Raw genomic sequence first — 15630 nt, 5'->3', positions numbered from 1 at the left:
GCTAACAACATATTTTTCTCTCTCCTTAGAATACCATACTGGCAATCAATCAGCTTTCCCCATTTGTCTTCACCCATGACCTTTGAAAAATGTATACTTATAATTCAAACTCAAAGAACATGAGTTACTAGCCTTTGGACAAATGAGAGAGCATGTTGAGAGAGCTTTTACACACTCAAAGAGAGGTTGAGTGGAGAAAGTCAAAAGAGGGTTTGGATCAATCACAGAAGCTGCTCTATATGACTAAAAGGGGAGTAAAAGAAAAAGAAACTAAAATAACTAAAAGGACTAAAAGAAACGCCTGCTGCGAACATGAAAAAATGAATGATGCAATGATACCACAAGCTACAGGATCAGTATTTGTGCCTGAATGAAGATCTGATTCAAATGAGGGCTGGCAATGCATAAAATCTAACAAGAAAAATGCATTGGAAATCATTTGCACGGGCTGCTCCAGACATTTACTCTATATATCATTGCATTGTGGAATTGTTGTGCTAATTGTTCTTTTTTTTCTCTCCCTATTATATATGCTGACAATTGCAGATCTATACAAAGGTATAATTTCCATCAAAATCAGTCGAGGCAAAAGTAAAGCAATCATATGAAACAATGGATGAAGTCACTTGAATTTCACCTGCAATTTAGAGGCATCTCAAGGAAAAATGAACCGTCTGTGGCATGAATCACATTATTTCCCTCCAGTTCTTCTGAAACCTCTCAGAAACCACAGGAAATGATTTCCTAACAAGGGCTTATTCACAACAGATTCAAATGCAGACAAATCTAGTTAAAATGTGTCTTTGCAGCTGTGCATAACAGTGAAACAATGCCCAATTGCTGAATATTGCAAAACAGAGCAATTGTTTGAAGACCCCTTTGAAATTATCAATGCAAGAAAATAAATCAATCTTAGAAGTCCACAGATACTAAAAGGTTGAGTTCTGAACAAACCAAAATTCAATTGCTCTAAATGTAATCTAGGCAGTGAGCTGAAAGCAGACCGCAGAGGTCAGCCGGGGAAACACAGAGGCCACTACTTAAGTCTGTCACTATTTTTAAAATGCAGTGTAATATTACACGAGCCACAGTAAACGCATCACTATTTTGGGAGCTGTTTGACTTTGGCCTACTATCTGCAATCAGCTGATGCTATTTAAAGTCAACCCATGAAACAAATGAACATCTTTTGTAAAAGAAATAGACATTTGTAAAGAATTAGCCTCCTGGCCTTCCCAGGGTGCTCAAACATCATTAACAAAGAGGTACTCCAGAACACATTGACTGATATTACATAAAAAATGGGTCTTTAATATTCCCTCTGATGCTGGAGAAAAATCAGGATAATTTTACTCTGAGGTACATGTTCTTTCTATTTTCTATTTAGTAAGAACAATTACAGAAAAACCAGACCAGAAACTGCAGTTGAAAAGAAAGTGAACAGAAAAAAGTTGAATAACAAACAAGAAATAAACAATCAAATCATATTGGTCTCAAATGGTTTTGAAATTATATTAATTAATTATATTAATAATTTTCAAGAAGTTTCAATTTTACAAGATAAAACAAATCAGTGTCAAAGTTTTTGGGGAGTCGAACCACATGACATTTTGCAAACTGAATTAACAACAAAAAAGTTATGTATATACACTAGGGGAGTATTCTTGGTTATAAACAAACAAAAAATAAAAAACATTAACCGAACCGTACCGTTCTCCTCCCACAGTTCGGCACACACTTGCACCGTGGTTAATCTAAAATCTGATGTTGCATCTATATGGTTTGTAGAAGAAAAGAAAAAACAATGCGTAAAACAGACAGAGTAACGCTAATGCATGTTTCTAGCGATGAAATGCGTTTCGAATGCGTTTCACGTGAGTAATTCTGTTGCTGACATCATTGTTCCTCATGTGTTGGACAAAACGATGTGTAAACTTTGTTCGATGGGAGTGCCGCATGTTCTGATATGACCAGTCATTTACGCCGTCGTCACCCAGGTGTTGATAGCGGCAAGCGCAGTTTAAACAGGCACTCAGTGAGAATTCTGACAGGCTCAAAACAATAATGAAAGCGCTGGGCAGGGCCTGACAATAAGGACTGCCCAATGGCCTGGGACGCTCGGGACAGTTGACGAAAGGGTCACTGTGTCCTGATCTGGCCAGTGTTGCATTGTTATAAAAGTTTATAATCTGCGTGTGGTTTTAAGCCTGTGCGCATTCATCTGAAACACGCACAAGGAAAGTCTTCTCAGACAGCGAGAGAACACTGAGTTTGCTTTCAAGTCTTCTTGCGCTTAAACAGACAAATTTACACAAAAATTATGTCAACCTGCCTGCCTACTCCTGATATGGATTATATCCTGGTATATTCCCAGCCTAATATTCCTGCTGCTGTCTGTGTCTTTTGTTGTTTGATCAACATTAAAAATAGGGATGCGACGATCCGATACTCAGTATCGGTCTCGGCTCCGATACTGCCATTCTTGGCCGGATCAGGTATCGGTCAGACGAGGCCGATCCAAATCCGATATTGTGCGTATACAATTCTGTGCTATTGTTAAGCCCCACAAAAGCATTATAAAGCACCATAAGGTTTTCATGCACTATATTATAAGTGTTCAGAAGCCATTCTAAGTATAATGTGAGATAGAAATTTATATTTCAGTCATTAAATTCAAGTTCACGTAATCTCTTCCCTCCGCTGCGGCTGTCAATCATTCTTCATTCAGCATCAAACAGCGCGTTCGGTTATGACAGTCAACACGATGAAACTCTCTCCAAGGTGATTCAATGTTACTATTATTATACTTGATCTGTAGATAAAGGTCTATGGTTTCGCATAAAATGACTTTATCTTGCTGGACTGTATATTGCTGTACCTTAATCATGTTACTTTCTACCGGGTGTCTGTTAGATCACAACACAGGAGAGCACTGTTCTTCACGTGCACAGTAACTGAAATGTAAAACTGTTAAAAGAAAAGGCTCAATAAACTATTGCATAGATAGATACTTTATAATACACTATGCATCGATATGTCTTTCCTTTGTGCTTTGAACTTTTCAATGCGGACTCGAAGCGTTGCGCGCTGTGACTCCATGTTGCTTCAAGTGCATCATTCTGCCTTTCTTGTTCTGTCCCATCTATCATTAAACCTGCCTCATTAAACAGCTGTGCTATACATTTAAAAAATGTCTTAATTTTATAGTAGGCTTAACACATTACGAAGCACAAGCATTTATATTTGTCAGAACCAACATAGAGACTTTCCGGTCAGTCAGGAAATATATATAAAATAATTGATCTTTTTGATTTTTGTTATCTTGTTTTTCATGAATGTATTTCTCAACAATACAAAGAGCAATGTGTAACTTTTTACCAGATTTAGTGCTACACTTATCGTCTCTTATTTGTTCCCCACTAAATAATGTTTTTTTCACTAAATGTTCAGATTTTATACAATTATTGTGCACTCGTGATTTTTCTAGACTAAATTTTACAGCTGAATTATCAACTAATCTAATTTATAATAGAATTTTAATATTCAGTTATAATAGTCAGATTATGATCATATTTTTTTATTTGTTGTTTTTCTTTATAATGAAGTTGTCTGTATTAAGTAGATTGTGTTTAACACACAAAAGAGTGATTATCAGTTCAATATCGGTCATACTCAGAATTTTTGGTATCGGATCGGTTCTGAAAAAATGGTATCAGTGCATCCCTAATTAAAAACAAAAAAATCCCTCACCGCTCCTGACTGAGTAATGTTTGTAACTTGAATAAGAATTAATCTTTTCATGCAGTGTTATTTGATTCCTCGATCAATTTCTGTACCTGAAAACTATAGTAAGACCTACCTGAAAAAAAATATTTTCTTCGTATCTTTGCTGTATTGTAACAGTAGTTATTTTTTCCCTTAACATAGCACATACCGAACCGTATCGAAAACCCATGACCCTAAAACCATGATACAAACCGAACAGTGAGCAATTTGAACTGTTACTCCAGCCTTCAGTGTCACATTGATCCTTCGTAGAATTTTTGCGGAAAAATTTTTTTTTCAGGAATCTTTGACAAATAGAAACTTCACAAGAACAGCATTTATTTGAAATAGATATTCTTTTGTCAGAATGTAAAAGTCTTTGTCACATATGATCAATTTAAAGCACCCTTCCTTGCTGAATAAAATTTCTTTAAAAAAATAGAAATACTGACCCCAAACAACTGTGTTGGGGTGGTAACAAACACATTGCAAAGAATACAGTAATAATAATAAAATAACTTTAAAAAAATATATATTATTTTTATATCATGCCCACTCTAGCGGACAACTTGACTTCAATGTTCTGAATCGGGAACAATTTTACACTGATATATTCTGAATGACCTTGTCATCAATGTACTGCTGGAAGTACTGGAGTGGGCTCCAGTCTCTACGGCTCAATACAGATTCATCTCGTGTAATCACACACGCTTCCAATACAGGCATGAACCTTAGGAGAAAGACAAAGCACACAGTCAGTGCTGTAAAATGCTGAAACTATGCTGTAAAATGCCTGAACCTAATTGCATTGGCTCATCCTGAGAATGTGTGTTTAATTATTTATTGTTTAATTTTGCTTAAAAAAAAAAAAAAAAAAATCCTGGAACACTTCTCTGTAGTTAATCATTTTTGCACTGATTAAAAAACCCTACATGTTGGTTTTGGCCCAGAAAGGATGATGGCACAGAGGAGGCTCTCGATCATGGTCGACCTCTGAGTATATGAAGTATGTAAATGGAGTATAGTGTGTAGACAATAGTCAGGCATATCACCGATGGCTGATGTCTTTGAAGATATCAAGATGATAATTGGCTCATTAATGTATTAAATTATTATTATTATTATTATTATTATTATAAGGCTAGTATTATTATTAAATCAATATTAGGACCTACAATTAATTTGCCTTCCCTAATTTCATAATGACATCACCACACTTGTGACACCAACACACACGTATGATGATTGAGCACTCCTCAATGAAAATGTTTAAAAATGGACTACAAAACTACATCCCACATCAAAATTGAATTGCAAGGTGATCTATTCTATTTACAAAATGTCAAGAGAGGTTGTTATAAAAGAGACCCATCATTCTTATACAGTTGTTGTTTAAGCCAAAATGGAAATGGCATCGGTGTTCGTCAGCATTTTGTTTTGTTTTTTCCATAGCACATTAACAAACATTTAATGACACTAATAACAATACAATTACAAAGTATTATTAATAATAATAATAATATCACAAAATCATATAGGCCTAATAACAGTCTTTAGGTCCGAACACAGCACAAATAAGTCATCTGTGAAAATCAAAAGTGGCTTCAAACACCAACTTGTTTAACAAGAAATATTGATTATTCTCATATGGTCCAGAAAATAAATATTTAGCCAGTAAATTAAGATGGCTGATATAGGCTACCGTTATTTTATGTTGAGTTAGATTCATCTCTTGTCTCTGAGAGAATGCACTGTTAATGCAGCATCAGATGCCAAAAGCTCAGCTAGTTTTTGCTTTCACTTTCACATGTAAATGAAGTAAAGTCATAAACGGCTTAAGCATAAACTGATAGATTTTTGCCCCTTACCCCAATTCCTCCTGGAATGTAAACACATTAACCTGCTTTCTTTGGGCTTATTGGAGTGCACATATGCTATATGACTGTAAAGCGTCCTTACTGTGCATTTAAGCGCATCCAGACAGACCGAGCCATTTCTTGACCCAACAAATTATAAAATCTCATCTTGTGCAGGAGTACAGTCAAAATGCTGCATCTGTAACGGCATGAGAGGATACTATATGTCTGTAAGTTTCCCTCTGACAGAAATACTCATTGGTTTTTAATGCTTTATTTAACATCACAACAGCCATCATGAATGGAATACTGGGAGTCAGATGCACAAATGCTATGTTTTGACCTCACTACCGGGACATAACCTGATTTATTAATAACGTCTTGTAAACGTGGTTTACTTGCGTTGCCGCAAGTAAATCATCGAAGTCCCATTTCATTGGCTAGCTGCCAACCAATAAAACGGCTCCTTTGAACCCCCCGCTCCCGCCCCCCTTTCTCTCTCGCCGCCTCTGAGTTTCAAGTGCACAAGTTAGTTTTTCACCTGATATATCGCGAAAAGAATAGCAAAAGTCAAGGCGGGAAATTTGAAATTGCAGTGACAGATTTGAGAAGTTGCAAGTGCCTATTTGAGGTAGTACTGCGAATGTGAACGTAAGATTAAACGCAAAATATATATTACAAGTTTGTGTCTGTCGTTGTATTTCTGTGAATGACATTTTACACATTTGTGTCTACTTGTCTGCAGCTTCAGATTCAGAATACAGGTGTGTGACTATTGTATGCGAGTGCAAATTTCAACATTCAACTTCAGATTTTTATTTTACAGGTTTTCAAATTGGAGCTGTGAGTATAAATGTTCATGTACAACAAGTACGAATATTTATTGTACAAGTTCTCAAATTCACATCTACGTGCTCTCGAGTTTTGCTACTATTTTACCTTCATAGCTGACAGCCTGGAGCTCACATCTCTGAAAACATCTGAACAAATTGTCAAATAGGCGCTATTTTTATATACAAGTCGCATATTGGAGGTCTAAATAACTACATTCTAACCTAAAAAACCCTGAAAACTACATTCCGTGACACAACAACTAAAATGATGGTGGGTTTGCTCATCTGCCATGATACTCGCTGTGAGAAATGAAAGCGGAGTGATACAAACAGTGAAATGCGGTGATAGTGGTAGAACATTGCATGGCTGGAAAAGGCTCTCAGCCAATCAGATTCAAGAACCAGAACGAACTGTTGTGTGTGTGTGTGTGTGTGTGTGTGTGTGTGTGTGTGTGTGTGTGTGTGTGTGTGTGTGTGTGTGTGTGTGTGTGTGTGTGTGTGTGTGTGTGTGTGTGTGTGTGTGTGTGTGTGTGTGTGTGTGTGTGTGTGTCTTTTTGTTGTAAAGCTTTATGAAATAAAGTTAAAAATAAGCTAAAAGAAGCATATGACAATGTTAAATATTACTGGTATCAACCAGTGTGCTATATATGGCTATGATATTTCTGTAAGAATCTTACTGAGATATTCTGTAGAGAGACTACATGATTTGTATGTTTTGGATTAATATCCTTAATCTGAGAACAAAATAGCTTCTGGAGAGAGAGAAGAATAGAATAGTGCACAATTTAAAAATAAATAATAATCCAATGCTTGAACAGAATGCATAGCATGTATCAGAATATAACGCAGAATAAAATATCAAAAAAAAAAAAAAAAAAAAGGGATGTTGCATGACTGGCATTTTACTAATATTGCAAAGGACCGCACAAAACAAACATCACTGCCAGTCTGATGCCAGAACCAATATGATAAATAGGCTTTTAATACACTGTGAATGAAAGAACAAACATAAGGTTTTCCAGCTATAAAAAGATGTGAAAATCTACACAAACTTCCAAAATAAACTTTAAACATCCAGCAACAGGCTGGAGATCTCCTTTTTGTCATGGTGGGCCTTTGCAAAAACAGGAAACACTTAACATTATCTCAAAAGGGCCTGTTGGACTAAATAACCAGTGGAAAACGGTTACACATAGCACAAACATTACCTCCACCCATCGTTCAGTGTAAGCATTAAACTTTTATCTGATAAAGGTCCTCTTAAGTCGTGCAATATTTAGAACCAGAGGCAAGACAAGTGGTTCAGATCAAACGGTTTTCATGTTGAATTTGTGTTATCTGTTCATAAACTAAGTAGGACAGAACATGGCAATTTCATTAATTAGATGTTGAGAATCAATGGACATAGAGCATATTTCTATAGCACATTGTATAATCTCATACACTGATATACCTCCCGAGAGTAAAATAAACAATATAGATAATTTTACTTTCTTTTCCATTGGCAGAACAATGTAGGCGTGTGGCCAAGTTGTGACCATTGTACTTGACATGTCATGCAGAATATTTTCAGCACACTGGGCACTCATGCTAAATCAAACTTTAGAGACAATACTTTGGTTTGCATGCAAAAGAAGCGCAACAATATTAATAGAAAATGGGCCTGGTGTTAAATGGGTTTTTTACTGTGTTTTTTTTGTTTATCTATCCTGACACTGTTAAGCACTTTGGTCAAATGGTTGTTTTTAAATGTGCTATAACTTGAACTGCAGCCTATACTGCCTGTACATAAGTCAAATGGATTAAACACTACAAACCACGTCCATGTGAACCAGACATTGTCTTTCAAACTAATGGTTTCTTAAATTCGAAAGCGGCAGCAGAGCACCTTGAGAACAGGCTGGACTATGACCTCTTATCAAACTAGTCTCTGTTCAAGCCTGGCACTAGGCGTGTTCTCAGTTTGACTGATTACACTGCTAAAATTTGGACATCTTCTCTTTCTAGGATTCCTGAGATGATAAGCTCAGAGCAGTTTGGTGAATGCTCGGAAAAGCACATTCCTGCGTGAGAATGTTTAAACCTCAGAATCACTCTATTACTTATTATTATTGTTACATTGTGGATAATCACATGATCCAAAAAAGCTTCAATGTCCACAAATACTTAATAAAAAGCCAAAAGATTTAGCTTTAGCTAAATAAATGTCATAAAATATGGCAATTTTCCTATTTGCAGGGGTTTGTTGCACTTTGTTGCAGGTTTGCACTTATCCCAGGCTTACACCCAGACACCGAAAAGGTCTAAGGACTCACAACACACTACCATTCGAACATTTGGGGTCAGTACCAAGTTTTAAGATAAGAAGTCTCATATACTCACCAAGGCTGCATTTATTTGATCAAAAATACAGTAAAGTTCAAACAGTAATATTGTGAAATATTATTACAATTCAAAATAACTGCTTTCTATTTGAATGTTTTAATTTAGTGTCACATGATCCTTCAGAAATCATTCTAATTTGCAGAATTGCTGCTCAAACAGTTCTTATTATCAGTGTTGAAAACATTTGTGCTGCTTATATTTTTGTGGAAACCATGATACATTTTTTCAGGATTCATTGATGAATAGAAAGTTCAAAAGAACAGCATTTATTTGAAATGGAAATCAAATTATAAATGTCATATAAATTTTGATCAATTTAATACATCCTTGCTGAATAAAAAGCAGGCTATTTATTTCTTGTGAGATTTTTACTTGCCTCAAATTTTTAAACGGTAGTGTAAATTATTAATATACATGTTAGTGTATGTTAACAAAAGATAATCATTAAAAGCACTAATAATTTAATGAAATCTGTTGACTCCAATGAAAATCTATTTTACATATGAACTGTACAATCAAATTTTGTAAGGTATTATAAAATTGATTGCATTTAAAAGTACAGAGACAATAAAAAATGATATTATTGACTTATCTGGCCAGAGTTCTAATATTGTAAGCTCTGCAATTGCTGCAAAAAAATTAATAAAAAACATTATTAGAATATTGAGATATTAATCAATGACTGACTTCATTTCAACAAAAAGCACCTTTTCTACAGAGGTCATATGGTGGGGGGAAAAAGGTTTCTTCTCAAAACTACCTATACAGTCCAAAAAGACCATTAAAGCTGCTTGCTCTAAAATCTGAAAGATGATGTGAATGAAACATGACGCTTTTAATATTTGTCCAGTCAGCCAGACTGCACCAGCGATACCAGTTCAGGAGGGTGAAAGTACACTAAAGACATAATCTCCCTCTTAATCTCATTATTAGATTTTCAGCCATGTGGCATATTGATAAAACCCCAGTGAATAAGGAAGAGCTTGAGGGGTTGAAACGGAAGGCTCTGGATATCCATTCAGGGTTTAACCATTAGCATGGTCTGAGTGCAAATCTGTACAAAAGACATCCAGATAGAACTGCTGAGATCTCTGAGAGAAACCCCTTGGTTTAGATTCATGCAAATGGTCTGTGCAGATAAACAACAGCTGTTAATGTTATTCCCTAAAGCTTGTTTTCACACATATTGAGATATGGTTTTAAAATCTGTTTTATGGACCGTTCCCCATCCCCCCACTCACTAAAAGCATGCATAGTCTACTCAAGTAACCAAGTGCCTCTTCCATAAAGAGCAAAGAGTCTTTTTGTGGGAAACTTTTACACTGTGCACAAATGCCTCCCTTTGTTTAACAAAGTTCAGAAGTGAACGTACTATGGAAGTCCAGAGATTTCAGTAATAACTGCATCTATTTTGCCAGAAACTGTTATAGAAGGGGTCCATCTATGGACTAACCTTTAAATAAATACCAGATATGTTGTCTAGGTGCAATCTAAAGCAGACCTTAGTATTATGGGGGGGCAAGTATCTATAGCTCTGTGAAATAATTGCAATGTTATGACTTCCAGTACTTTCTAACGCCAACCATATGAACCTTTCCCAAAAAACAATGTACCTTTTCTATTAAACTACATCTGCAACTGCTTAATCAATTGCAGAATGTGGGGTAGTTTATATTAGTCTGAATAGATATGAGGATTAAAAAGACAGAAACCACATGACTTGTTTGAGACTCTGCGAACAAGACTTAAAATAGACCTTCTGTACCTAACTTTGAACACTCATTTTCACATTCCACCAAACTCATCCGCTCAAAAAGAATGTGCTTTAATCCCTTGAACCTGAATTGGGTCCCGTGCCAAATCTCTTGGAGGAACTCTAGATAATTTGCCTCTGAAAAGAGATTAAACAATGGGTTGGAAGATGTTGCAGAAAATGAAAGTTTAGAGGGCATGAGGACTCTGAAAAGTTTAGAAAGTCTGGATTGCCATACAGCTGAAGTATTTATATTACATAAAAGTTACTTCACATTATATCGAATTCAAACCCAGCACGCTAACTTCTAGACTAAGGGAGGGCAACTCTAGCCCTAGAGATCCATTTTCCAGTAGAGTTTAGCTCCAACCATAATAAACAAAGTTATGTATGTATTTGAGTGAACTGGATTTCAATTTTGAGTGATTAATTTTGCATGGTGAAGGTGGTGTTTTGTAAATTTTAAAATGTTAAACGTTTCTAGCATAATTGTATTTGAATTTCATTTTGTCTTCTTGACTTTAGTTCCCTACCAAGTCTGGCATCCTATAGTAATGCCACTGGAATCTGTCCTGATGAAAAACATGAAGGTTATACCGTTGTAGGATAACTCTTCATTACAAATTTATTGTTCAGAGGACATGATTAATTGCACAAATGTTTTATTGCATTGATGTTTTTAAATGATTAATGGCATTACAATATCAGAACTACTTTTTTTCTCCACCAGGTGACACCCACTTTCTATTCTTATTAAGATAATATACAAAAAAAAAATAAAAAACATCTGAAATAAATGACATTGCTGTAAGCAATCAACACAAACAAAGGATCCTGAAGCAGTAATACTAACAGTAAGTAGCAGGGCTTGAATTTTGGTTGCGGGATTGCGGGTATTGCGCATAATTTTAATCATTCCCGCAGGTCTTGCATTTATAATGTGTGAAATTCCCGCAAAGATTCATTCACTCTAACATGTAGGTTGTATGAGTAAATTAATCCACACAGATTATAAAATCAATTTTAAAACTTTATGCGAGACGCAATTTCACAAATCGCATGAGTGATTCAGCGTTGCCGCGTCTTCTTTATTTCATGCGTTTATTTGTGCTACTGTAGAAATTGAAATTAAGCTTCCTTTTGTTGTGTAAACTCTTAAAAAAATTACCCCATTGTAAAAACAATAAATAAGTGAGCAAACATTTAGGTAAATGTTTTTTTTTTTTTAAATGTCTAAAATAAAATGCGCCTCCCCCTCAAAATTAAAAAATCCCCCCCATAAGAATCACCTTAGGGAGCCAGGCATGTTTGATTCATCCTGACAGCTAATTTCTCAACCTGTAAAGCCTGTCATTACTTCACCACAACAACTGTTACTGAGATAACTCATGTCTACAGAAGCTCACAGAATGTCTTAAGTCACTGAGGAGATGCAGATGAGCCATCTTATACTATCAGGACTGCACTTAATCAAACCACAATTACAGTAAATGCAGGGAAAACAAGGCAAATGAAAATTGGAGTCTGGGATGAATGTATTAGGCCGGAGGATGTAATATGTATACCAGAAGGGATGTGAACTAAAGGGGCTGAGGTTAAAGGGAAGGGGGGGTGTTGGGGCTAGATTTGTTAATCTCTGAGAGCCGGGCAGCTGGGTCTGGGCTTATACAGAAACCCTCTTCTTAGTGCGGATACCTGCTGTGCCCATTCTCATCCGCTTTACAGCACTGCTGCCAGATTCACTCTGATTGGTCATCTGAGGCTTTTTCTGAGGTTATCTGATTGGTCCTGGACCAAATGGATGAGATCTGTAAACATTTGATTGGTCATTGAAATCTGAACTGAAAACAGAGATGGTATGGGGGTCAGTTGTTTGACTAGACCTCATCTTTACTGATGTTGTTTTTAGCAGTCATTTTAATGTTTGGCTGGCATGACTAAAGGTATGAAATTAATACACACCTGGCACTGTCAATAGAAGGTGCTATTTATAAGGCAAACTACTTTTGGAAAGGCTACAGGATGGTTACTTGGTCAGCCTAGACTGTGATCCACTCCCTTTAAGGTTGGAAAGCAACGACTGCGTGTATGAAAGGTGTCGGTCTATGACAAAGGATAGAAAGGAATTAGCGTCTGGGCAGTCTGCTACGGCCAAGCGAATACAGTTAAACACAGAGAAGAGAGGGGGAAGGGATGCTACATGCGTGTTCACTGCGAATACTTTTACAGGGCCTGTGAAATAGTGTAGACTCCCATTCAACCCACAAAATAAATATTGCACAGGAGACGTTTGTCTTTGCCATTTGAGGTTATACAATGTAATGAAGGGTTGTGTGTTTTACCCTCACATGGCAGAGACCCTGTTTCTAAATCCCTGGCAGCCATATCTTACTGATGAGGTAATTCCACAAAAGCACAGCTAGCCTTATCACAATCCTGCCTCCCTCCTCAACCACTTTAACCTCGGCACTGGACACATCGGATTCTTCCCAGAATGGACGCTTTGACCTAAGGTGAAACCAAAATACCATTAACAACATTATGATGCCATTAATCCACATTTTTCCGTTGACTTTATGGGAAGAGTAAAATGAGTTCTTATCTCCTCAGACAGTTCAGGATAGATTTTACTGAGGGTTTCATCATGTTGAAGGTTGTAGTTAATGGGGAAAAGGGTAAGGACACTAATTAAGAGCCGTGGACATGACTATGTTCCAGATGAGATAAATTCCAGTCTGCTAGGAGTCTTGTCTTGAACTGACATTCTTAAGGGAAAAGGCTTGGTAGAGAAAAATAAATTAACACAACTATTATGTTTCTAAACATGTTTAGCTTTACATTAACATTTTGACCTGATCGTTACTGTGAGACACCCATAATGTTTAGTAAAAAGATCGACTCAATGAAGTTAAACCAGCATAATGTTAACCATAGAGAAAACCCAATACAGTCTTGTGACTAGGCATGCTGCAATAGTCGGTGTTACAGTGTTTAGTCACACACCGATTAAATCACTTGCCCACTGTCGTTTTGATTTTATAGTAATACAATTATTTAGTTCAGTTAGAGAGCATACATTACAATTAAAAACACGTCAGCTTAATTCAGCGTGAGCCGAACGAGAGTCGCAACACAGATCAGCGGCAGGAGTCAGATTTCATTTATCACGTGACGAGAGTGAGGAGAGCTCACTGACAAGATGCTGGCGTAAGATTTGGTTACAAAGCAAAATGTAAAAGTGCCTATTTGGCAATATTTTGGATTTAAACCCAATGCTAATTTTTCCTTGCATAACATGGTGTATGCCATGTTTATTCGTTTTGTTAATAAAGCAGTCTTCTTCGTTTTGTTAATAAAAGTTATTTTTAATACAAGCGAGTTTGTCATTGTACTGTTTTGTTGTTGTTTTCAATAAGAATAATAATGAACCCAGCATTCAAGCAATTGCCGCCCCTGAATTGCTGTTAATTCGATATAAAATGCACACAGCCACAGGGCTTTCATAAGCAATTTAAAAGTGAGGTGGAAAAGAGGGAAAAACTACAACAGATTGTACTACAAATTATTTAAATAACTTTTTAACTTTTTTTATAAAACGGTTAGTTCCAGTCCTTGATTCTGATTGGTCAATAGCTTATTCATGATAAAACACGGCTATGACCGCTTCACCCAAAGGTTCTATGTATCACTACACAACACCCAGAGCAACCACTCTTAGCAACTTAAACACATTCTCACTGATATTGTTCATTGAAGCTTATAGAGTAGAGTACAGTAGATATAGCATTTTCCTTCAGGTCAGTCCTATATTCATAATACAAATCTGTTTGAATGTCCACAGCGATATCTAGTCCTTTTAACACTTAGTTAAAAGAGGGGTTTTACTATAAAGAAAGAAAACAAACAAGATGCTGCTTTCTGCCGTCTCGGTTTCCTTTTTGTGAACTTTTTGTGGAGCGCGTCACAAAAACAAACCGAAACTCCTATTACTTGTCGCACAGTTTTTTCTTCACAAAATATGATGTTTTGAAGATTGTTGGTAACCAGTTTTGGTGACTAATATTGGCTCTCTCCAAATATTTAATTTAAAGATCCACAGAACATATTTAAGGCTGGGTTGTGGAGTTGGGTTTAGGTTTGGGCAGTTTCTTTTTGTACTGTTTCTTTCTGATTTCTTATGCTTTTGCAGTCTCCTACAAATTATCATGACTTTTCATGAGACCGTGTTGAAAAACCACACTTGAAAGTTCATCTGATCTAAAGCGAAAATTACACAATCGTGCTAAATAAGGATCATCTAGGCAATTTTTATTTTCATTTCCTGTTTATTCACATGTCAACTTAACCTAAAATACTCTGGATAACTAGATAGGCCTAAATCTAGATAAAAGCCCATATAACATCAGCAGATTGCAATTTTCAATCTGCAAAACTGTCTGGTAAGCAATTAAAAGGGCAGTCAGCCCACAATTTGCGCTTAGGCTAAATGTTATCCAACAATTTGTGATAGAATTTTTCCATTGCATCACTGAAATAAAGTTAACAACTAAATTGAGATTAAATAAGAAAACCAGGAACCATATGAACTACATTGCATAATAATGTTAATTGATTCAAATACTTGTTAGAGACAAGCTAATAAATAAAGAGATTATACAGTAATATCAGCAGACTGCAAAACATCTACTTACATCTATGCTTAAAAGGGAAAAGAACCCCAAGCAGGAGTGGAAGTTTTCCAAATTCTCAATGACTTAAGCAGACCCAATCCATCTGCAATCTGCAATCCATGAGCAGATAAAAGACAACTCTCATCATGTAAACATAGCACATTTAGATATGTGCCTGCTATTGATTTGTGTGCACAAAAGGTCTATTCTTGCAAGTGAATGACAAAAGTCAATAGTGCCGCTATCCTACTGAGATGCAATAAACCTGGTCTACAACAAGCTGTATTTAATGCCATGTGCCTTGCACATAAGACCTGGAATTTCATGCAACTCTGAGCAAGCAGCAAGAAAAAACTTTTTATGATTCT

The 15630-nt window shown here is 36.2% G+C and overlaps 1 protein-coding gene across 13 annotated transcripts in view; it reads right to left on the bottom strand.

Moving 5' to 3' along the window:
• Positions 1-15630, bottom strand: part of rai14 (retinoic acid induced 14) — a 48437-nt gene that overhangs the window by 30399 nt on the left and 2408 nt on the right. For 8 of the 13 annotated variants that reach the window (XM_081391345.1, XM_081391352.1, XM_081391353.1 and 5 more), the window contains one exon: positions 4390-4495. The exons of the other annotated variants lie outside the window; for them this stretch is intronic. In XM_081391345.1, coding sequence (XP_081247471.1) covers positions 4390-4495 — 106 coding nt within the window. The remainder of the gene's footprint in view (positions 1-4389; positions 4496-15630) is intronic. 13 annotated transcript variants of the gene reach the window in all.

Source organism: Scardinius erythrophthalmus (genome assembly GCF_964197995.2).
Source record: "Scardinius erythrophthalmus genome assembly, chromosome: 17".
Classification (NCBI taxonomy): Eukaryota; Metazoa; Chordata; class Actinopteri; order Cypriniformes; family Leuciscidae; genus Scardinius; species Scardinius erythrophthalmus.
Note: the sequence above shows the minus strand (reverse complement) of the source record. Positions and strands in the feature narration are given on the sequence as shown.